Genomic DNA, 24536 nt, shown 5'->3' on the forward strand with positions numbered 1-24536 from the left:
GTGTATAACTTTATTTTTGTACAATAGCTTACGCTCAACATCATCATTCTAGCACCTCTTTGGCTGTACTGTAACTCTGAGAAGCACTACATTTCCCAGAGGTAATTGCGACTGCGGCAGCTGAAGCCGGAAATGACGTATTTACAATAAAACTTCGCATAATAAAAGTAATCTTGAGGCCACATTTAACAGACAAGATATTAATTACTAATGCATCTATGTCTTCCACAGGCATTCTTAGGGCCACTTAAAGCAAAAAAATATAAGCTATTATATGTCCCTATAATTTCAATTCGGAGAAGGAAAATCCAGCCGGAGGCCATTTCAATGTTTTATTATTTACCAGCTGACTTGACGTCGGCGTGAAGGGTTGGCTTACAACGATGGAAACATTTGGAAAACCGCTTCGCCAGCTTGTGTTACCTGAGATGCTCATGATACGCTTTTATGTTTAAACAGGTTTAGAGCCGAGGGAGCTAATAGGAAGTGTGTTGGGTGCAGATCCAAATACTAACATTACTAAACCAGTGTTGCTGCATCGGCACTTCAACTTCAGCAGGAAGACGTCGAGGGGATCCTGCGGTGAGTTACTTTACTGAATAAACTGGCGAAATTGGAGACAATTTTGCAACTAACTGGTTCATGAATTGTAAACTCTCTTGCCGTAGTCTTTCATGGAGCGACATATGAATAATAATAAGAAAAAAGCTAACAGCTGCGTTAAATCGACGCAGAACATACGCCGTATGTTACGGCGTACCCTACGCCGTATGCTCTGCGTTGGTGTAACGCGGAACCATAAATCAGCCTTAACGGGACACCCGCAGCAGCGAGAGGTGTAACACCAGATTCTGTGACCCATCAAATCTGTGACCCGATTAGGATTTTAATCCACTAAACTCTAGATATTTTCGTCCTACTTGCATGTATTTTGATGGTTATTGTGAAACGTGCTCTACAATTCCATTTACACTGAATCGCAAACTGTAATATCCATTTTTTTGTTTTGTTTTTCTGCTTGAATTTGTGGCTAACTTTATTTCTACGTGCATACTGTAGATGCCTATATGAATATTTCATTTAATTTTATTCTTTATTTCATAAAAAAAAAAACAATTCAATACAAATACAAATGTTCATAAATTGTGAATGAAAAGGGAGCAGAAAGAAGAAGATTCTTATCTGATCTAAAGAAATAAATTCACAAATGACATAAATTACAAATAAAAAAAAACAACAACTAAGTAAATAAAAAAAACTAAAATAAAATAAAATTACTGCCGTCTATGGGTATGTCAAACTTAACTAACATATTTCATTATATTTATTTAACATACAGGCTTTAATTGTTCTTTTGAATGTAATGTTTGATTTGGATTCTTTGTTTTCTTTATTCAGATTGTTCCATAAACTGATTCCTTTCACAGAAACACAACGTGTGTTTATAGCTATATGTTGTATAGCTATTGAAATTTCTCTCTTTAGTAAGTGGATATAACACTTCTATGAATTTGCAATTAATGTATATCAGAATTTGATGTTTCATGAATATTTTGAAAGGTACTCTGGGCTAATTTGATTGTGCAATTTCCTGGTACTCTGAGTTTATTGACATTTATACAGCACCCTCTTTTTTAAGTCCAAGTCTGTAAGGGAAGTTGATTGTTACTTGGTTATGATATACAGTTGCTGTTTACAGTGTATTGGCTCAACAGCATCCTTCTAGGCATTGTTACATTTGGCCCCTAACACACTGTTTGTAGTCAGTGTGTTGTTGAAAGTATTGGGGGAAAGGGGCGAAAGGTAATTGGCCTTTTTTCTTTTTGAAAAACCAAACAAAGTAGAAATCAGCAAAAAATAAATGACATCATGAGGGGTCAGCTGCACCCATCACTCGAGTAAAACAGAAATATTGATTTTTATCTTTACAAAAGCCAGACAGTGCATGTTAATGCCAAATATTGACATGAGCAGAGTCGGCCACATCAATCACCAGCCCCGTCAAGTGCCAAAGTCTCCCAGGGCAGAACAATGAACCTCATATTGCCCTAGTCGCTTAGCCACTCACAGTGCCGGTCCCAAGACCATGTAAATGGGGTTGGGTTGTGTCACAAAGGGTATCTGACGTAGCTCGATGGATCAGAGCCACATCTAGCAAGGTGTTTGTGTACCTGCGAAACCAGTTTAAATCTGCTAGAGGTAGGTCTAGATCAGGGGTCACCAATCCTGGTCCTCGAGGGCCGGTGTCCTGCATGTTTTACATGTTTCGCTGCTTCATTGCACCATGATAAAAGTGACTGTGTCATTAAGAGAATTGTGCAGACCTCAATGACAAGCTGATGATGATTAATTAGAATCAGGTGTGTTAAAGCAGAGAAAACTCTAAAACATGCAGGACACCGGCCCTCGAGGACCAGGATTGGTGACCCCTGGTCTAGATTACTAGGCTACATCCTACGTAAAACATTTTCCAAATCAATGTGCAAAACAAAATGATCTGCTGTTGCCACCCCCGTAGTGAAAATGTCAACTAAGAACTGGAACACAAGTTAGACTGCAGTTTGCTAGTCATGCATTTTTGGTGCTTACTTTGCATTTTTCTGTATTGTTTTACCATTTCCCTCCCCCCTTTTTTCTTTTTACAGCTCCATGTGTTTTATCAGATTATTGCACCATCACTTTATAAATCTGTATGGGGGCATTCCTCCTTGGTTTGGCAGTTCTTGTCTCATTGTCCTCCTAAGAAGGTTTGCTCCAATTTTACAACATTGCTACTGATTATTTGTAGTAATAATATATATATTTTTTTCATGTGATACATCAGGCTGTGTGCCAGTGTCTTCACCTGCTCTGAAACTCCATCATCACTCGTACCGATCCACTCCTCTGCCAGCATGGCCAACGCAGACTCTGTCAGTGTGCGAATCTTCTCTCTTAACTGCTGGTCAGTGGTTGTGCTTTGTACAGACTTTTATTCATTAATTTTTCATATCAGCACATGTGCTCGTGGGCAAAACAAAAATTCACTGTTTGTACCCTTGTTTTATTTCACAGGGGGATCCGCTATCTTAGCAAACACTGTCCTGAACGCTACCGCATGCTGGGACAATTGTTGTCCAAGGAAAATCATGATCTTATCTTACTGCAAGAGGTTGGTGGACGCTGTGAAGTTGCAGTCACTCACCACATCGGCTTGTGAAATTTGGCTTGCTCTGCAGTTATGGGCAAATTTATCTCTATATATTTGGACTTAAAGTTACTTAGATATTTGATAGTCCACTTTTCATTTGTTATGTAAATGTTTGTTATTTTCTTTAGGTGTGGAGTGAGAAGGACTTCCTCTACTTAAAACAGAAACTTGCCAGCAGTCATCTTCACTCTCATTACTTCAAAAGGTGACTTCTGTAGTATCTCCCACTTCAAGCTTTGCTGGGAATCACTCAACTTGTACCCTTTAAATGTCCTTCGGTTTTAAATTCTCTAGTACATTTTAAATCTTCAAAAGGCAAATAGTGTCTGAAAAATGTGCTTGTGTGGCACTGATGTTTCCGCAAGATTTAACCGACACTGAAGAGCTTCATGGAGGATTAACCTTTTCTGCTTTATTCTGTGTTGACCTCAATGATAAGTCTGTGATTGATCAAAAGTCCCACTTCTCTAATCTCCTTCTACCAACTTTTCGTGTCTTTCTTCACAGTGGAGTCATCGGCAGCGGACTGGCCATTTTTTCTAAACACAGAATCCATGACACATTTCTGTATCGCTACTCGTTGAACGGTTATCCTTACATGGTAGGACGGCACGCAGAAATGCACAAATATTTTGTACAATTACTACGGAAGTAATCGTATGTTCTATATTAGTAAACTCTATGTTCAGTCTAATAACATTAATGCTTAATTTGACTCCACTGATTGTGTAAATGATCTACATTCAGAATGTTGTGAAGTGAAGCTTTTAGAAAATTACCAGTTATTAAATATCAGTGTCGGATAGAATATTTAAATAATTTGATAAAATATTACAAATGATACATTTATAAAATATGCATTTTTGTGCTGGATAGTTTGGGAGTTTTTCTTTTTTTAATATAAACTACTATAGGTAAAGTAATTAGATTAGTTTACAATAAGAAAACAATTCATAGTTCAACTTCTACCTTTTTTAAAGCTGTTCAACTAAAATTTAGACATGTCAATGTTCGTTTAAAATAGTTTTACATTTCTTAGGACTAGATCGTATAGAGTAAAAATGTAAATGTCTTATTGTAACTGAGTGAATTTGGCAAAATTTAGAAATGTTTAATAGAATAGAATAGAAGACTTTATTGATCTCCCAGAGGAGAAATTCAATGGTGCAGCAGCCAAACACACACACGCTCAACGGTTTATACAAAAAATTAAAATAGAAATAACCAATAAATAGCTAAATAATAAAAAAAAAGAGCAATATAAAATGTAGAAAAATTAGTAATGTACAAGAGAAAAAATAGTAAACACATAATTGGCCTATTATTAGTCTGAACTGGATTGTGCTTAATTGGACTTTGTTGAAGTGTCTATTTTTAGTGTAAAGTGCCTTCAGATGACTTCTGTTGTGATCTGTGCTAAAGTGAACTGAATTGAGCTGAAGTCATGGCTGTTTAAAAAAAAAGAAGAAAAAACACATATTCTACATTGATTTAGTTTGCATGATCTCTGTTTCTGTTCAAATCTCAACAAGTTCACAAAACATTTACCTTACAAAGACAGATGAGACTTAACTAAGACAATATGTTTTGCTTCAAGGTCACATCTTTTATCTTCAGCCTTTGCAAACATTCTCCTTGTAGCAAGACACGTTTTATTTCATCTTTGGTTCCTTTTTTTTATGTTTTCCCTCGTGTTAAGGCTCACCATGGAGACTGGTTTGGAGGAAAAGCTGTTGCCATGGCCGTCATAAGCCTCGGCAGCCTGACTGCAAACGTCTATGTCACACATGTAAGATCTCACATGATCCATTTTGAGGCCAATCAGTGTAGTTTCTTCATATTATTGATTCACGCTCCTGTGTATTGATTATAGCTGCATGCTGAGTACAGCAGAGATAAGGACTCTTACCTACCTCACAGGGTGGTTCAGGCCTGGGAGCTGCAGCAGTTTATCCGGTAGCATTTCTTTGCTGGTCTATGGTATTTAGCACATTCTCTCTGAGCCCCTGTGTGTTTACTCAGTTGTGAGTTTGCATGTTGTTGCATGAGCATCCCACTTGTAGGCAGCATTACAGTTTGTTTTTTAAAAACTTTTATTAATAACAAGTTTTATCCTGATGTTACATTGCACTGTGTTTTGTCAGTCACACTTCTGTTGGAGCCGATGTAGTGATTCTCGGTGGCGACCTCAACATGCACCCTCAGGACCTCGGCAACAGACTGCTGAGATCTTACACTGGACTGCGAGACGCCTATTTAGAAACTGCTAAATTTGATGTACGTAAAGACATGAAAGCTACACATCAAGTCCCAAATTTACTCTGTCTTATTATCGTGGATTTAGTGGCATTATGTGTTTTTAAAATTGTTTCTCTTTATCATATTTAACCAGTTTAATGGTAAACTATGTGCTACCATGACAGCGGACAATGACAACGGCACAGTCTGTCCTCCGAGTCATTGTCTGAAACCTTTACCAAAAGAAAGATCGATTATGCCCTAAAAGTCAAATGTCACTATCTGTTGCCAAATGTCTTGCAAAATGTTACAAGCTGAGTTTAACTGTCATTGTGGTTCCATTTCTCACCGGAGGTAAAAAAAACAAAAAAAACAGTTATTGGTAATGAGTGACAGAAACATTGGTTACAGAGATGAAAACTAGCATGCAATGATACAGAAGTCCTCATGTTGTTTCTATGTAACTGGTATTTAAGCAAAAAACTATGTTTTGTTGCAGGGATGTGAGGATGGAATAACTCTAATAGCAGACAACCCTTTTATCTGTAAAAATGGACTCGCTCCATTTGAGAAGGGAATTCGGATTGATTATATCCTGTTCAAGGTGGGTGAAAGCCTAAAGCTCAACCTGCTATTATTTTTCTTTATACGTTCAGACTTTAAAAAGTTAATGATAATTTTGATGTAACTCTTGAGGCTCATTTCTGATTTCATCATTCCAGGGTTCCCCTAAAACAGGCATTCATTGCGATTCCATGTCCACCACCAAAGGCTCCGTACCTAACCATCCGTTCCCGTACTCGGACCATGAGGCTCTCACAGCCCAGTTAAGGCTGGAGTCCCACGTTCCAGCTGAGGCTGGAGACGACAGACAGTTAAAGACTCACAACTTTAATGCAGGTATTTTTAAACAGCTGTGAGAATTTTAGCAGAGGTGTCAAAAGTATTCACATTCATTACTCAGGTAGAAGTATAGATACTAGAGTTTAAAAATACTCCTGTAGAAGTTGAAGTATCAACTCAAGTTTTTTACTAAAGTAAAAGTATAAAAGTACTGGTTTCAAAACTACTTAAAGTATAAAAGTAAAAGTAATGTAAGGGGGAAAAAAGCCATTAAGGACAAAAGCCATTGAAAATGAATGCATCTTAGTATAATGCAAATATATTAAAGAACCATATATGTGTACTATTGAGCATTAACATGTGTTTCAGAGAGCAGGAGATATGATGACTAGTTGCCTATAAGTATTGTAATGGTGCAAAAAGTCAAACTTCAGAGGCATGTTATCATTTATCCTAACCTTTATTGGAATGTACATCCAAGTTTAGTTGCAGGAATCTGAGGGCAACGGATGTAAGAACAAAACTGGACAAGAACATCTGAAACAACCACAACCAAATTCACTCTATCCGGATGGCGCAATTTAACTGGATAGTTTTTTTTTTAAAGGCTGAAATGAAATAGAGTAACGAGGCTGTTTTTAAAATGTAAGGAGTAAAAAGTACAGATAATTGCGTGAAAATGTAAGGAGTAAAAGTAAAAAGTCGTCTGAAAAATAATTACTCCAGTGAAGTATAGATAACCAAAATTTCTACTTAAGTAAGGTAACGAAGTATTTGTACTTGGTTACTTGACACCTCTGAATTTTAGAAAATGGTAGTTTATACTTATAGGTGCTTCAGTTAGTTGAATTAATGAGAAACTAATTGTTTAGTGTCCTCATTGACCTTCTGCCTTTACTGTAACACTTGTCTTCTTTCTCCTTCCTGACTTCAGGGAACCTGGCTGAGTTGGTTGACATCATGACAGAGGCACGTACAGAAGTGAAAGTGGGCTTGCACTGTGCTGAGAGGATGCGCTACACAGCAGCACGTACTGGAGTGATGGGCTTGGCTCTGCTCTTCCTGGAGCTGGTCATTGCAGCAGTGCCTTGGTTGGCTCTGGGAGCAGAACAGCCCTTCCCCAGCACCTCCTTCTACCTGCTGGCTGCGTTGTGCTTCGCCATCCTGCTGACCACCTCTCTGCTGTACATCTTTTACACCATGGAGGTGAAATCTCTCCAGGGGGCTGAAGATCAGATGAGGCTGGCTGTAGGTAGCCTGCAGGAGAAGCTCAGGGGTTTTCATGCGTCTCAGCCGCTCAGTGACCCCCAGAAGCCCCCAGAGGGGCCGGGGCCCGGTGCCTTTGACCCAGAAGAATGATTTCAAAGTGCGCTCAAAGTAAGCTCATTGAAGGAAGGCTTTGATGTCAGCTTTAAGAGGGACTTTCGAGGAAGTCTCCTCCACTGAATGTGATTTTGAGATAGACGTTAATGCTGTAAAATTGACTATAATCAAGGGACATTTTTGAAAGTAATCCAGGACACATGCTTTGAGATTTTTATACCTTTTTATGTAGTCATCTGTAGGCTTTTACTTACCCAAGCTCTCACCATGTGCACTTGCAGCACGCACACTCTCATATGCTTCAGAGTACAGAGTTTTGCATTTAGACGCTACTGTGTCCTTAAACCTCATCAATCTGACCGTTTGTGTTGTAAAGCCTCAGGTCCTACGATCATTCCACCCACCAGTAGTTTCACTGGGACCAGTTGTTTTTTTTTTTACCTTAAACCACTCAGCCATTGCGGGTCCAATCTGCATTTTTATGTATTTTGTTGATATCCTTAAATACCAAGAGAAAGTTCTCCTGTTGTCTTCACTGCACAGAAGACTGAGACACTCCAAAAGCTGAACGGTTTACATTCTGGTTTGTCTTGTAGTTTTTGTAGTAAGGCGAAGATTATCATAAATTGTTGAACTTTTTGAATATAGTATTCTAGGAGAAAATAACCACTTTTATATGCGTGTCGCAGTTCTCGTGCTCATCACTTTTCACTCAAATCTACACTCCTCTTTCCTGTACTTTCAAACCTACTTTGATCATATGAATCATTCTTACAGAACATGATAAACTGTGGAACATTTACAGGAAAAACATGTCTTAATTGTAGAATAAACAGTTAACCGTATGTACATTCTACTAAATTACTGATTGTTTTATGTTGCTTAAAAAGTATGTTATGAAGAAGCTACTAGTTTTTGATTTCAGTGAAGTTCATGTAGAATTTCAGGTTGGCACTCTGGCACTCTGCAAACTGTGAAGGAAATGATAATGAAAGCAATAATAAAGACTTAACATGCTTGCACACGGCTATGGCTTTGTATAAATGCAAGAAATCCACACAGAACAACGGTTGATGGCTGAGACCATGCAGGATTAAATACATTTAAGATTCGCATACTCGCCGCTAGAGGGCGCCAGCGGGCCATTGCACCAGTGTACTTCCTGTCACCTTCACCTGACAGATGAACTGCAAACAAAACAAAACTTTCCCCAGGAGCTATTTGGAAACATTATGACATATAAATGAGCAGACATGCCAGATCTAGATATGAGAGCTCCCGTGGGTGGGGTCATATTATTATTTTTTTGTTATCTTAAATCTTGCAAAGATGGATTAAGCTGTTTCACAACATTCCAGTTCAATTTGAATTAAATGAGGCCTAAACCTTTTTTTTATTTTTTAAATACATCTTTTAATTGAATCTAATGTAACTAATGATGCATATATTGCATTACATTTTCAATTGTGTGTCATTGACTGCAATATGGATATTACATGTAACAGTCAGTTCATGTTATTTATTAGTGGGCGATATTAGCACTGATGTTTAACTTGATTTAATTTGGCTCCATTTAATTGTACTTGAATTAACTTTTTTGCTTGAGTAGAAGTACCCTGAGACAACTTTTTTTGTTAATTGATACCAAAAAAAAAAAAGGATTTGAATATAGCACTAGTGATGTGCGAATCGATACTGAAATATCGATTCTTCCGATACCAGACCTGTATGCTCTAAAATTGATTCTCAAATGAAAATATCGATACTTTTGATACTTCAGTCATTTGTGGTAATGTATATCGTTAACAGGAATACGGTGGAAAGTAATTAAACTATTCAGATTTTGTCTAAACGACACGCTGCTGGTAGGAACTGCTTTTTTTCATTTTTACTTTGACAGTAGTTCTTATTTTTGTTTATTATTCTCTTATTTATTTTAATGGTTTTATTATTTTACGTAGGATATTTTTTTTGTGATGGAAACACCTTTTTCAAACACTTGGTTTTTCTGTTGTTGTAGCAGCTCAGCTATATCGTGAATGAGGCCGCTACCTCAGTATACTTCTGACTTTAAAATAAATAACTAAATAAGTGACTCTGATGTCTTGTATTCTTAAGCTATCTAAAATACACAATTTTTCTAGATTTACTGGGCACATTAGGTGTATTTGCACAATGTATCGGTATTGAATCGCTATCGCCGATCCCAGCATGAATTTTACTCAATATCGGATCGGAAAGGAAATCGGTGGTATCAAACATCACTATATAGCACATGGGAGGAGTCGATTGTGGAGTAACTTGAAAATTGCACCACAGCTCTACATGCAGCCATAGAAACTGCACATAAAAGATAAGGATGCAGCCTAACATCTCCCATGCCAAACTTTAAGCCAATAGTCTTTTTATGGTGGAGTATTTTAGTTTGACATTACTTTACACACCTCTTTAACTTCTGAGTGTATAAATCTACCTTTTGTACACACTTTTAATGAATGTGTGAATGTGTGATGCATAAACATTTTTTATTGATGTGCCTTTGCTCTATTTATACCAGCAATATTTTATCACATCAATAAAGCATTTCCTTTATAGCCATTAAAGGTTATGTATTCTTTTGTGAAATGCGACTGGTAGCAGGAAAATTAACTTTTGCATTTAGGCTAGATAAACGAATTTGCATAGGAAAAAAAAAACTGGTGTGAAAAGAAAAAGTCTAAATTCATGTGTGAGGATCCAGTTTGTACGGAAGAGTATTAGGGCCATGCAGGGGAAAAAATATTTGAGAGGGGAAGATTTTTTTTTATTGTGCACTTCGAGAAAAAAGTCGAAATCTCGAGAAAAAAGTCGAAATGTCGAGATTAATGTTGAAATACAATTTCAAGAATAAAGTCAAAATTTCGCCTTTTTTCTCAACACTTCAACATTATTCTCGACATTTCGACTTTTTCTCAACATTTTGACTTTTTTTTCGAAATTGTACTTCAACATTAATCTCGACATTTCAACTTTTTTCTCAATATTTCGACTTTTTTCTCAAAGTGCATAATGAAAAAAAATATTCCTCCTCTAAAATATTATTTTTATTTATATTATTTTTATTTTTCTCCTGCCTGGCCCTAATACTCTTCCATAAGTTGGGCTTTAGAACAACCTACTTGCAGCTTTCAGGTGAAATTGTGGACAGCATGCGTCTAGACACGCAGCTTGTAAGAGAAAGTGAGAAAAAAAGGTAAGAATCGGTGACAGATGCGGTCCAGTCGTGCAGGTCTATTGTGCGTCTCTGGGCGTCTATGGGCGTCTCTGGGCGCGGTCTGGATCGCAGGGCAGGGCACTGAGGGCAGGGCAGGACAAGGTGCGCTTTATTCCCACAGAACCGACGCCTGACACTTCCCCCTTTTCAAGCTGTTGCGCAGCCTGGACAGTCGCAAAAATGACGAGCGCGGACCCGCTGAAAACGGTCATTTCCATCGGGAATGTGGACGACACGTCTCTGGCCCTGCCGTCCTTGAACCAGTACCGGTCCGGACAGCAGCGCGTCATGGAGCAAGTGCGGACCATCCGCAGGACCAAGTCCCGGCCGTCCAGCAGCAGGAGCGCATCCGGCGCGTCCGCGTCTCTGTCCCCCACAAGTAGGAGCGGGGCCCTGGGCGGCAGGGGTCGGGTTGTTTCTGTTAAAGTCTGATTCAGGCTGATTTATGGTTTCGCGTTAAATCGTTGGTGTAACGCGGAACCATAAATCAGCCTTTAGTTGTTCTCACTGTTTCTTCACATTCATTTCCAATTTGAACCATAAAGTTTGTGTAAAAAGAAAAAAAAAAGTGAGAAATTTGTTCCATAAAAGGCTTTAGCCAATATTCTACTATTGTATCTATCCCTACAATCCAACATATAGTTTTGAAAAATAAACCTGCGTTGTTTCAGTTTTATAGTTTCATAATTAAAAAAAAAATAAAAATAAAGGATTACCTCTCCAGTTTTTCTGTTGATGATCTGCCAGTCATCAGCTAAAAAAAAAAGGCCCACATTTGGGACAGGCTCCTTCTGTTTTAAAAAAATCAGTACAAAATAATTTATATTAACAAATGCAAAATCATTGCAAGACAGGGCTAAAGTATTTTTGCTGTTTCATATTGGCTTGTTTGTGCTCCTCAGCAACCTAGCAACCATTTCTGTTGGTTTTGTTCAGCATAAACATACATAAAATATGTTTTTTTGCATTTTACCAATGTAATTTTTGCCCAGCCTTTAACACGCCTTTTATAGATTCATTTTATGGAATAAAAATTATAGGAAGTGTTGTGGAGCAGCTTGTTCCAGATTTGTAAATAAATAAACTATAAATCAGTGAGCAGTAAGGAGGTCTTTGGAAGCACTTGTTATCCTGAATACTCTCTAAATGTCATACAAAATTTAAAAAAATACCCCCCGAAAACGATTGAAATGAATTATTAAGCAACGAGTGTCAGATTATCTTCACAATCAGCATTCAGCTAAAATACAGGATCAAGTAACATTGTCAAAACAATATGCTGCTTATCAAACTGAAGGATTCTGTGACTTTTACTGATAAAGTGAAAGTGAGAATCCAAACAGGTTCATTCGTGCTCTTATCTTTCATGTTTTTAACTTTGTTACTTGTTGAACATAAATACCTTTAAGCTAAATGCATAAATCATGCTATTTGGAAAAGGAACAACTTTTGTGGCTTTACAGGGCAATAAATCTCTGATATAAGGGCTGATGTGTCAACTAGATAACATCTGAAAATCTCCAACCTTTCCGCCCAGGCCCTTCGTACGATCCTGTGTTCCTAGAGAAGTCAAGCACATCAAATGGAAATGTCTTCTTCGTCAATGGAGTCTCTAAAAATGTGAGTTTTTAATTGATATCTGTCTTTTCTGTTCTCTTAAAATCTAACTTTCTTAATCTCACCGATGAGCATGGAGTGACTCTGCTAGTTGCTTTATCTTCCGGTGATGTGAGCCGACAGTGCAACATTCACTGAGATTCAAAGATTCTGCCTTCAAAACCTTTGTTTATCACACAGGTAGAGGTATTTCATAGAGCCTTTACTCTATAATTACACAACAGTGTTAGTAAAGTATTGAAGTTAATAATCAGTATTAACATTATGAGTATAGTGGTGCTTATCAAAAGTTACGTGGACCTTTGCTTTCAGTATCTGATGTAATTCTCTCATGGAGCAGTAAATCCCGCTCCAATCCAGTTCCAGTAACTCTTCATCAGTTCTGCATGTCAGCTCGGATGAATTCTAATTTATAATAAAGCTAAGTTTACTCTTCTTTTACCATTTTATGGTATACATGTTATTATGAAATGTTTTGTTTAAGTACATGACCTTAGCTTGGAAAACTAGATGTGCCGCTGGCTAATTTAAATTTGCTCTGCAGCTACATCTTACATCCTGCATCTTTCTAGATGTGGGTGTGATCTATCAGGGTAGCATGACTAACTTTTAATTTGGAGATCATTAACAAATGTCCCGATATTTTTCAAATTAATTTACTACTATGACTTGAAATTCACTGATTCATCAAAGATGACAGCCTACATTGTCTCTGAGTCAGCACCATCCATGATATCCATCCAGCACAAACCATGATACTACCTTATAGGGAAAGGCTCTTACTCCTGTAATGCAGTGTTTTCCTTTTCCTAAATATTTTTCCCTACAGTCATCTTGCTGTTGGGAAAGAGTGAGCTCTAGCGGGTGCCTACAGGTAGCAAAGATAACAGCAGCCGTGAATCTTCTCGTTTTGTCTGTAATCTATCAGACAGTGGATTGCTGGAGTCCAAACTCTAGAAAAAGGCTTTTGTAATCTTCACAGCCAGATAAGCACCATTAGCTCAAGTTCAAGATCTTCTTCCATAAGCCCGTGTTGCAAAGATCAGGCTTTGATAGATCTCTCGAACGCATTTGCAGAATATTGCAGGTTTTCTTGAAATACTTGATTTTGTCAAATAAGATACCCAAATCACTGATGTCTTTCATTAAGGATAAAAAATGATTGTGACTACTCTTATTTTGAAAAGTGAAATTGGAAACTGACCGGGCATTTTGTCTAAAATGTACAGTTTTGCTGTTTAATCAGCTAAATGGGTTTAGAAGCCTTACAAAATTTTCTCAGCAGTCAGTTGAATGGAGGGATTTTGTAGATAAGACTTTTGCATTATATCATTATTATTATTTCAATTTCTAAAAGAATCCTTGACTGAAGGAAATACTTTCTGAGAACTTGTGCGTCAGATTAATCGTTGCAGAATTATTATTAAAAAAAAAAAACATATTCATGTATTTATCTGTCTCTCTGTCATCTGGTTGAATTTATTTGTCTAGTTAGTCAAATTTGCATTTGTAATGATTTTTATTAAGCTTTGGTTTTTTTTTTCTTTGTTCCAGGCAGAGATGTGCAGTCTGCTGTGTGTTTTTTGTACTTTTTATCTCAACTTTTGGCCAATCGAACAGTAATTAAAAAAAAAAAGTGTAATTGTCCCTCTACCTTTTGCACCACAGGGTGGTACTGTAGGTAAAATAATCTTTCACTAATTGATTGAGCATTTACAAATGCTGGTTAAATAAAGGATTGAGTGAAATTGTGTTTTTTTTGTTATGACACACTTGTTTTCCTTGGCTTGGCAGTTCGGCGTAGATAAGACTGTTTCCCGACCGATAGTCAACAACTCCCAACGATCCAGTGTGAGCAGACACTCGACCTACTACCATGAGAGGGATTACGCTCCTTTCACCTCATGTGCGGTTGCTCAGAACCGCAGCAGCCGCAGCGAGCCTGATCTGGGGTGGCGCTTCTCCGTACCACAGCCTTCTCTCCCACCACAGAGAATCGTCTCCAATCAGGAGACCTACCTGAAGAAAAGGAGCACCAGTCAGTTCATAACAAACACCATGTCCAAGCCTCAGGTGCCTGTTGCAAATGGCTCCAATCTGACCAAATCCAACAGCCAGTTCTTATGCAGTCGAGCCGACAGGAGCAAAACAAGCTCCAGGCCTTCCATCACCGAGGCAACGCCCAAGACCGGGTTAGTGGGAAAATAACTGACCTGCTTCAAATACGATGTTTTAATGGACAAATTCTGCTCACATGCTGATAATGGGAGGTTTGTTTTTCCCGCCTCACAGGATAAATGGAAACGGTGGAGTCACTGATATCACTATGAAGGAGGCTGTGGAGTTTCTTTCCAGCGAGGATGAGAAATATCAGTTCTGTGGAGCTTCGTACATCCAACACAACACGTTCCTTCAGGACAAAGCAAAAGAGGAGGTGCTTTATTCTGTTCTTGCACTATTATCTAACAGTAATGTTAAGATGCTTATAACTGCCTTTACCTGAGACATTCCACACGTTTGGATAAATGAATAAGGTTGTTTATTATATACAAGCTTATGTGCCGTGGACCTTAATAGTCTACTTTTACACCAACTAAAACTCCAAAAGAGCCTCAAACAAACTGGAAACTCTGCAGCATTTATAGAGTTTCTCATATATTATTGCACGAGGACCTGTTACACTCTGTATTATTCCTGTAAATAGTAAATGCTCAGAGCTTATTCAACTTTCAACCATCAAGATTTCAGCTTATTTGATGACACTGCAGTAACTGCAGGTGGAGCATGAAACTATGAGTCACCGAGGAACTGCAGTGGGCAGTCGGTGTCTTTCCTCAGGCCAGAACCCTGCTGCACTTTATATATTAAATGAGAAAGATATTTAATTTGCAGCAGGGGGGGTTATGAAATGATTGCATTGGCAGCGGCCTGTTGTTTTTGATTCAGTGTGGGGAGGGTAAAAAGTGAAGCTGATATTAATCAAAATAAATGTGAGAGCTTCATGTGTTTTTGTAGGTAATATGAATCCAGCACGGGATTTGCTGAGAGCTACAGAGCAAGAGAGGGAGAGAAAAAAAAAGGCTAACGCCCTGATGAAAAAGTCCGCTGATCTTAAACTGTATACTTGGTCGGGTTGGAAACTGATGAAGATTTTCAAAGTTGGAAATGTTCCATGTGAATTAACTACAGTCTAAGAGGCTAGTTACCATGGTGACATGAAATATTGACTCTGTTGTGCTGTTTCTTCTTTTTATTCATTTGCCTTGTAGTCACCAGTTGTAAATAATTTTAACCCTCCCCAGAATATCCCATCATTTTGCAATGTCTGCGCATTATATTAGTGTTTTTAGAGGATTTCTTTTCTAACTGGACTTTACAAACAACAACACCACACACACAATTTAATTTTAAAGTTTAATATTTCTAAAATTCCTTGTCTTAACATGCCATTTACAATTTCCTGAAACGATCTCCCCCTTTGCAGTCCTAATCAAAATTAGTTCAATTCAATAACCATTGAGGAGTTTTAATCTCAATATGCATTAAAAAGGTGTTTCTTTTTTTAAGTGTCCTGCACTGCCTGGGTCTCAGTTAGTGTTGTCACTGATTTAACTTTGAATATCTCAAACTGAGGCATTGTTTAATACTTGAAACCAGACCTAACATCGGCAGTGTATTTCAGATGTGAGGAATTGAGAAAGTTTCTGTGTTAATCCTGCAGCTCTGTTGTCTTGCAGGTGTTGCAGTTAAATGGCATCCCGCCGCTGGTGGCTCTGCTTCACGCCTCCAGCTCCCAGGTCAGCCAAACAGCCACCGCTGCCCTCCGGAACCTGGCCTTTAAAAACGACAAAAACAAAGAGGAGATACGTCGCTGTGGGGGCATTACAGAAGCTGTGGCTCAGCTCAGAGATTCCGACTCTTTGGAGCTGCACAAACAGCTTACAGGTACCTGCCCGGGCTCAAAACGGGAAAACTCAATACGCACAGATACGTGCCGCAGCAAACCAAGTTGGACAAAGAGCCGCTTGTGTGAACTGTTACACAATCCTGCTGCTTTCTCATGTCCTGCGTAGTAGTGCTGGTGCTCGGGGAACCATATCAAAGTCCATATGGTGCAGTTTCAGGGATTCAGTTTAATGCTGATATGATTTTGTAAATGTTAAAACTGCTTGTAGAAGAGAAGCACCGAAGCTGACCAAGTCACATTGATTCCACCTGGATATCACACAGTTCCTGAGAATGTAGTTATGTTACGTTACAAGGTGACAAACCTCGTTAGGAAGAATTCTGCTTGTGATGAAAGTAATTGACAAAAGTTTATAGGCCTACATATAATCTTATCATTTCGACTGCCTGTTAATAGATATTTAACTGCAATACTGATTGAACAGTTTCTTTATGACCTTTTTTTTTCTTCTTTCCAGGTCTTTTGTGGAATTTGTCCTCTGCAGACAACCTGAGGCCGGACCTGTTGAAGATCGCTCTGCCAGCGTTGGTGGAGCGTGTAATCCTGCCTTACACAGCGACTCCTAAGCGGAGCAACGATAAAAGCAGAGACCCCGATGTCTTCTTTCACACCACAGGATGTCTTAAGTAAGAACAAAAACAAAAAAACAGTGCGGAGCCGTGTGACTAACGTGTTTGATTTCATTTCTGGTTATTTGTGATTATCTTCCTGTAGTTTAATGGGAGTACATGAGCTGGCTGGCTGGCTACATGTTAGAAAAGCTGGAATTAGTCACCAAGTAAAAGATTAGATTAGTCGAGAGCGGGCAGACTAACACACCTGAGTATAGTAGTTATACGGCTTTACGGCCGTACCTGAAACCACTGGTTTCACTTGTTAAATATTTGATGTGTGCGTCGTTGGTAGGCTGGCTTGTGATTCGACTCCACTGACAAAAAGGCAAAGCCGTGTTTATATTTCAGAGCTCTTGTAGACACATATCTACCAAAGCACCGGACATAAAATACATTATAAAATAAATAAAAGTTATTTAATTCTAATATTACTATTTAATAAGATACATATTTGTATCAAATAAATACAACAGCAAAATGAGGTTTAAAAGTTCACCACTGGGCATTTCCGCAGTCTGTGAGCACATTGTTTGTGTCAGAAGTGTTTTATTGGGTTTGATTTACAGTAACATTCTGCTCATTTTAGAGCATAAAGGATGTTTATACATTCAGCTGAAATGTCCCACTTAATTTTAATGTTTTCGTTAATGCTAACTTTAAACTTTTTTTTTATTTCTTTATTATCCTCTGATATCTTTATTAAAAATAATTTTTCTAAATGTCGAAAAAATGTTTCTCTCTCGGCTCTGCTGCTTCTGAAGAATCCACTCGGTGGTTTAAAGAACTTTGGTCGCTCATATTGCAACTTTGACTAAAAGCATGAACGTAGTCACTTGTCACAGATAAAAGCAGCATTATATAACCTATTGTATTTACTGCAACAGCGCACAGCTGCTAGGTAAAGAATGTGAACTCCTTTTTATGATACCTTACATGCAGTTATCTTATTTATACTGCTTCATCTCACAGAAAAAACATCATATACTGTGTGTACATAGAAATCTCTTTAATACAGCCCTTTACATTTAATTCAGCCAGATAAATAAATGTGACGGTAACAGTAAAGCACAGTACTTAGCTTTACGTTAAAGGACTGCATTTCTATTTCCATACTTACCCGACTAAAACTGCGTTGGATGAGTTTGTCACCAACATATTTTATATGATTAATCTGTAATTCCTTACACATTTTCTCATGTCTTGCATCTGGATTTTAACAGAAACCTCAGCAGTGCAAAACAAAGCAGCCGACAGGCGATGAGGAAATGCCGGGGCTTGGTCGACTCTTTAGTCAGTTACATCAAAGACCGGGTGGATGCAGAAAAACCTGATGATGAGGTAACAAGGGAAGAAAATACTGTTTTAAATTTGTATTTTTTTAAGAACAACTTACATTATTTATTTCAGTTATTGGTCAAATGCAGACACCTTGAAAATAACATGAGCCTTGAAAGTTATTCAGCTGAAGCCTTCGTGATGAATTTCACGACACTGTGAGAACAAATACACGAGTCCTTATATTTTGTGCCTTGTGTCCTTAGTCTGTGGAAAACTGCATGTGCATCCTGCACAACCTCACGTTCCAGCTGGAGGCCGAGGCTCCGGCGCTATTCAGCAGAATCACGGCTCTGGCCAAGACGGTTATCAAGAACCAGGGTGAAAGCAACGCCAGTCCCGTCGGCTGCTTCAGTGCACAGAGCAAAGTCTCAGAGACTGAGGTGAGGGAGATGATGTCATCGGTAAACGTTTTGATCGCTACTTTCAAACTTGACAGTTTGTCTAGACTCGTACTTTGTAATTACATTCTGACATTTTGAGAGACTAGTGGCAGCACTATTAGAGTTTGTGATGTCATTCTTGGACGTCTGTCAGATTAATTATCTGTTGAATCATGGCCATCCAATCAATGAGCATTATTATTATTTTCTTTATTATTTCTTTATTTGGTATGGACATCACAATTACATAGGACAAACCAAATGCACTGTTTGAGTGTTTTAGCATACATGCTAATTTGCAACACTTGTCCACAGGAGGCTTTTAAAAAAGTACAGACAATAAAATATACAATAAAATTAGAGGATGACATAAGATATAAAGCAAAGACAACATTCAAGAGCAGAACCAGACCTGACCTATTCATGTAGGCACCGTTGTTTAAATTTGAGCCATAGTTTGAGTCCTCTGTTGAAAATATTGCCACGCGTTTCTAATTTTAAATTAGTCTGTAAAGAATTCCAGAGTTTTGCACCCTTCACAGAAAAGACAGACTCACCAAAAGAGGTCTTATACTTTGGGATACGATTAGATAGACACACCCAGCTATGACCTGCAGTGCAAAGAAAACAAGGAGGACTTAAGTTGGAGCACTACATCTTTTAGCAACATCTTCACTGTTGACTGTACAAAGACGTCTCATTCATTTAGCAGCCTTGTTAGAATAACAGATTAAGTGTAACTGTGCAATATTTTTGTAAAATAATTAGCTGCATTCAAATATAAATGCGTATGAATGCTTGTTGTAAATGAACTGTGAAAAGTAGAGTGGCGTTCAAATGATAATGACACCGGCGTCCAAAATGATGATGATTAAAATTAATGATACAGAGTCACGGAAGGCCGGGTACATGGACAGGTACACGTGAGAATGATCTGCTTTTCTTTCCTAATTCAGCGTCACTTTGACTTCCCGGTTGTGGAAGACCCACATCCCACCGGGGCCGGCTGGTTGATCCACTCCAAAACGCTGCAGAGTTACCTGTCGCTGCTCGGCTCCAGCCAGCGAGAAGAAACACAGGAAGTCTGCTGTGGGACGCTGCTGAATCTCACCGCACACGAAGGCATTGTAAGGAAGAATAAAATGTGCCGTCACGAACCGTGAGCACTTTTGAGTAGTAACAAAAATAAATAAATAAAAATAATCTTATCAAGGTTTAAATTTTACAATTTGCATCAGCGACACAGTGGAAAAATAAAGGTCTAGGAAAAATTATTCCTACCCTGTGAAGACATGACCTACAACTAGGAATGGGGGATATTTTACCGTTCACGATATACCGTCAAAAAAAATCCCCACAGTAAGAATTTGTCATCTCGCGGTAAAAATGATAAATTCCCATTGATGACGTTTTTGTGTAACATACATGGCGGAAGGCGGATCTGAGAGCGAGGAGTTCGTTGTTAAACTAGGCTCCAGCTCCGTTATCTGGAACTGGTTTGTATTTAAAAAGAGTGACGAGGAGCAAACATCATCTATTATATGCAGAGTCTGCAAAAACAGAAGGAAATGGTTGTTACATTTTGATATAACGTTTGACTATTAGGAAAAAAAATTGCAATAGTATCTAGTTTGTGGCATGTTCCAACCACAGGTTAATTTGTACATTTTATTTATATTAGAAGAGGTCATCACTGATAGGGTTTTATTTTCAGTGAACTTTTATTTATTTGTCCTGTTTCTTTATTTATCAAGTTGTATGTTTTTTCTACTTTGTGATTTTATAAGCTACGAAAACTTGTTTTGGGGGCTCCAAAGACTGAATGTGGTGATAGATTTATAGGTCCCCTTTAAAGAGGAGTTGAATTGGTATTTTTTTTAATCGTCATTTTTATCGTTATCGGGATAAATGACAGAAATTATCGTGATACATTTTTTAGTCCATACCGCCCATCCCTACCTACAACGCTTTTTCTTTCAATGATGCAGGAAGTTTAGTTGTCCCTCACACAAGTGAGAAGAAACTTTTAATTTAGACCATGTAGGCTACATATAATGCACTATATATTAAGATTATCTAACATGACTACTTATTCTTGTCTCGGACTTGACTGGCTCAGAGTGAAAGCTTTCAGAAAAGCAGAAATCAAACAGGAAAAAAAGACAAATGAGTCAAAGAAAGCATAAAGCTCAAAGAAAAATGTCAAATGATAAATGTATTAAAAAAAATAAGTAATTGGAAAAAAAAAAAATCTCCAAGAAAAAAAATTATACATTTGCATATGATCAATGAAGGAAATATTTATTGAATAATATAAACACATATAAATGAGAAAAGAAACAAAAATGCAAAAAAAATGCTTTTATTTCAATTTTGTTGTATTTGTACTATTTTGACAGGTCCCCAGTGTAATGAGCCAGATCATTGTTCAGAAACTGAATGGCCTGCCCGTCATCACCCCGCTTATAAAGTCAGACAAAGTCAACTTGCAGAAGAGCGCTGTGGGATTGCTCGGAAACTTGACTAAGAACCCGAACCTGCACAGTGCAATTGGTAAGAGGCAGGTGTCGAAACTATAAACTCATCGTTACACCTAGTCTGTTAGTTTGCACAACCGCACGCAGTTTTACAGGTGTTTGCTTTTGGTAAACAGTCTGTGTTTTGTCCTGCCTTGATACTGCAGCTCGAAAATCCCTCCCACCGTTGCTTGGCCTCCTCGGCGAAGGCACAAAGGAAGGGAATGAGTCAGATGACACCCTGGCCATGGCGTGCCAGTCCGCCAGCTCTCTGCTTATGAAGGAGCCCGAGATGAGCAAGACGTTGTTGACCAACAATCTCGTAAAATCACTGAATGACCTCAGCCAAAACATGTAAGATGACGTGTGCGCAGACGGAAACGATGCTCGGAAATGTGCTTAAAACAAATATGCCGATTATATGGCTTATTTTATGTCCACATTTTCAGATATTTCCCCAAATCCCGCAAAGCTGCAGCCCTTCTTCTCTACAAAATCTGGTCAGACAAAGATTTACAAAGCTTTCTAAAAAAGGTGAGTCACAGCTCAGCACGTGAGGGTTTGGGTGTGTCCTTTCGGGATCTTGGAGCAGACACAAAAGTCCACGCCTCACTCTGCTATTCGTGAGAAATGAGGAGAACGGCTGAAGGATCAGGCTGTGTTCTCAGGGAAGGCAGGAAAAAAAAGAGATTCATCTGATAAAGCTGAAGAATGTAGTTAGTCAGGTTTGATTAATCCTGTGTCAGATTCTCTATTTATTTATTTCGCACATGAGCAAAACTACACAGCCACGCTGAAAATACATTTTAACTCCAAATTTGTTGTGAATTTGCCACTTCTTGTAAGTTGCAAAAACTTTAATTCAGCGTCTCTATTTGTCCTGCAGCAAGGGATGAACAAGTCCTCATTCGTCAATGACATTACCGTGGCGGCACAGCGGTCGGCTCAAGTGGTTGAGTAACACCACAAGCTAATGGACCTCTGACAGTTTGCCCTGAAGTAACACTCCTGCTCAGCTCCTGCACATCCAAAGGAAACATCGTGGCTGACCAGCTTCCTCTTCCATTTCACAAACATAACTCAGATGTTTATCTATAATCTATAAACCCTATATATCTTTCGCATTCGTCTGCTTCTTTATCATTGTTTTCATAGGGAAGAGGGTGATGGTTACGTGGCAGTAATAGCATACGTTAGTTTTAGTTTTGACACTAATGTTTTTTATTGTAATTTTGGTTTTCAAATTGAGCTTCTAGTATTACATAAAAGCACACATGGGTTGTATTTTGCACTGAAATACAGTATCATTTAATAACAGTTTAAAATCAAGTTTTCGTGAAGAATGAACCTTCAGAAAAAAAGGTTCTCTGTTGACGTCTTAAGTAGCAAAGCATTATTTTTTTGATTACCGTTTTGTAAAGAAACATTTTGTCGGTGGCATCTGTATTTTCTAATCATGTGCAATCTTGAAATCTGTTGTCAAAAATTGTAGCAATAAAGTCGGTAGACATCTTTGAGTTGAAAAGGTGAAGAAACTCGTGATCAGACGATGACTTGATTATTAATCATCTGCGGTTATTTTTTTATCTGGCGCCAAAGAGATTTGTCACACCTTTTTCTCTTACATCAGGTGACATCACTTGGATTTTCGATGTTCAATTTGAAGCACCTCTGCGAAACCTGCCTTTTCACCTACACCTTAATCTCCAGCCTAATCTTCACTCTAATGATGACTGTTTCTCAAATTCTGAGCGGGAAAACTAGTCATGTTATTGCTCATATCTTTGAAAAAGGCCCGAGGAAATTAAGAGATTTTAGCCTACGTAACATTTAGATTTATGAGGCTTGTGGTGCAAATTATCCTTTTTTTTTTCATTATCATTTGCGTTAAAGGCAAAAGTGATGTATGTCCTCGTACGTGGACATTTACACAAGACTGATGATACGGGAGCCACAAATCCAGCCTATTTAAAGTAATAAAGCAAAACAAAGAATGCATGATTTATGGTTTCTACCAGTACCACAACCGGCAACAATCTTTATTGAAGAACAAAATTAAGGGCTTTATGAAAAGAGGGGTTTTTCATTTATTTGTCTATAAAATAAGAATCAGCACTAGGTTGGAAATAATCCATCCAAATTTATTTTTTTGTCTTTTTAGATAATCTACACCCAAATATTGACGGACCAAGGTGTAACGTATTCCCACCCTGTCTCGCTTTAGCTTAAGCATTCACTTAAATCAAGTCCAAACTGGCCTGCACACAAGTGGGGTTAAAATACACTGTGTGTTTTTGCTGCTCATAAATTTGACAGAAAATTGCATTTAAAAGAAAAAATAAAATAGCAGGTTGTGTTTCATTGTTACAACGAAAACGGCCTAGTCCCATTCTGTGTGGTTTGTAACCCTTTTTTGTCATGTTCCGTGAATATCTCCTCAGCATCTTCCAGCTGTCCTTCTTGCACACTAAAAAAAACTAAAACAAACAAGACTTTCATACACAGCCCTGACCTGCAAACCGTCAGGGTGGGGGGCTTCCCGCCCCGGGCCCGAACCATAAACAAATATTGCTCCAGTCAGTCACTGATAGATGTGTTTGTGCATGTGACATTTGGGATAGGTGGGGTAGGCAAATCAGCAAACGTAGGCTACTCTACTTTATGTGTAAAACATAAAGAATTACACATTTTACATGTTAATTTAAATGAGAAATGATATAAGGCCGTGGGCCATCACTCAGTACAGTTACATGCACATTTAAATCAAGCTATTGGCAACAATCTAGCTAAAAATCAAACTGGAGAAATCTGAGTTGGCCTGCAGGAATCGAGTTATGGAGTGAGGTGTGTTCGACTCCGCAACGCTAGGTGGCGCCACACGCACTTTTGCGTTGGCGTTCTTCCAGTTAGGAACAACACACGGAAAAATGGACGCTAATGTTGCAGCAGCACTGTAAATTTCGTACTAAGCCTCTACATGTTGCAGGTAAGACTTCTTCTATGGACGTAGATTTGTGTCTTCATTATTCAATAAAAAAAAGATTGCTTCAATCAAAAAAAACTTGAACACAAGAAATGCATTTGAGCACTGTTTTTCTTTGATTGGAAATGTTTTCTTTGATAGAAGTGAAGTTTTTTTTGTTTGAAGCAACTTTTTTGATTGAAGTAGTGTTTTTTTGTGTTTGGGCCATATTATGGGTAGGATATTTGCGTCTTTATCATTTAATCAAAAAAGAAGTTGGTGAAGACACTTGTCA

At 38.2% G+C, this 24536-nt stretch overlaps 2 protein-coding genes across 3 annotated transcripts; both read left to right on the top strand.

Annotated features, from left to right (window-relative positions):
- The first annotated feature begins 315 nt into the window (after nt 1-315).
- On the top strand, nt 316-9692 carry smpd2b (sphingomyelin phosphodiesterase 2b). 2 transcript variants are annotated; one of them, XM_061726840.1, is made up of 12 exons: nt 316-582; nt 2646-2747; nt 2825-2944; nt 3055-3151; nt 3319-3395; nt 3698-3791; nt 4890-4979; nt 5064-5146; nt 5335-5467; nt 5928-6032; nt 6151-6328; nt 7206-9692. In XM_061726840.1, exons 2-12 carry the CDS (start codon nt 2650-2652, stop codon nt 7628-7630), a joined length of 1500 nt encoding a protein of 499 aa, XP_061582824.1. In that variant the 5' UTR covers nt 316-582; nt 2646-2649; the 3' UTR covers nt 7631-9692. The 2 variants fall into 2 exon arrangements, with proteins under 2 accessions (XP_061582824.1, XP_061582826.1); XM_061726842.1 differs by lacking the exon at nt 2646-2747 and having other exon boundaries at nt 7206-9691.
- Nucleotides 9693-10975: 1283 nt separating this feature from the next.
- Nucleotides 10976-22814, top strand: pkp1b (plakophilin 1b). The gene is made up of 13 exons (XM_061726843.1): nt 10976-11226; nt 12385-12467; nt 14259-14656; nt 14757-14898; nt 16202-16409; nt 16889-17057; nt 18266-18383; nt 18587-18763; nt 19720-19890; nt 21163-21316; nt 21447-21633; nt 21729-21813; nt 22166-22814. Exons 1-13 carry the CDS (start codon nt 11028-11030, stop codon nt 22238-22240), a joined length of 2166 nt encoding a protein of 721 aa, XP_061582827.1. The 5' UTR covers nt 10976-11027; the 3' UTR covers nt 22241-22814.
- Nucleotides 22815-24536: the final 1722 nt, after the last annotated feature.

The sequence above is a fragment of the Cololabis saira genome, chromosome 8, assembly GCF_033807715.1.
Source record: "Cololabis saira isolate AMF1-May2022 chromosome 8, fColSai1.1, whole genome shotgun sequence".
NCBI lineage: Eukaryota > Metazoa > Chordata > Actinopteri > Beloniformes > Belonidae > Cololabis > Cololabis saira.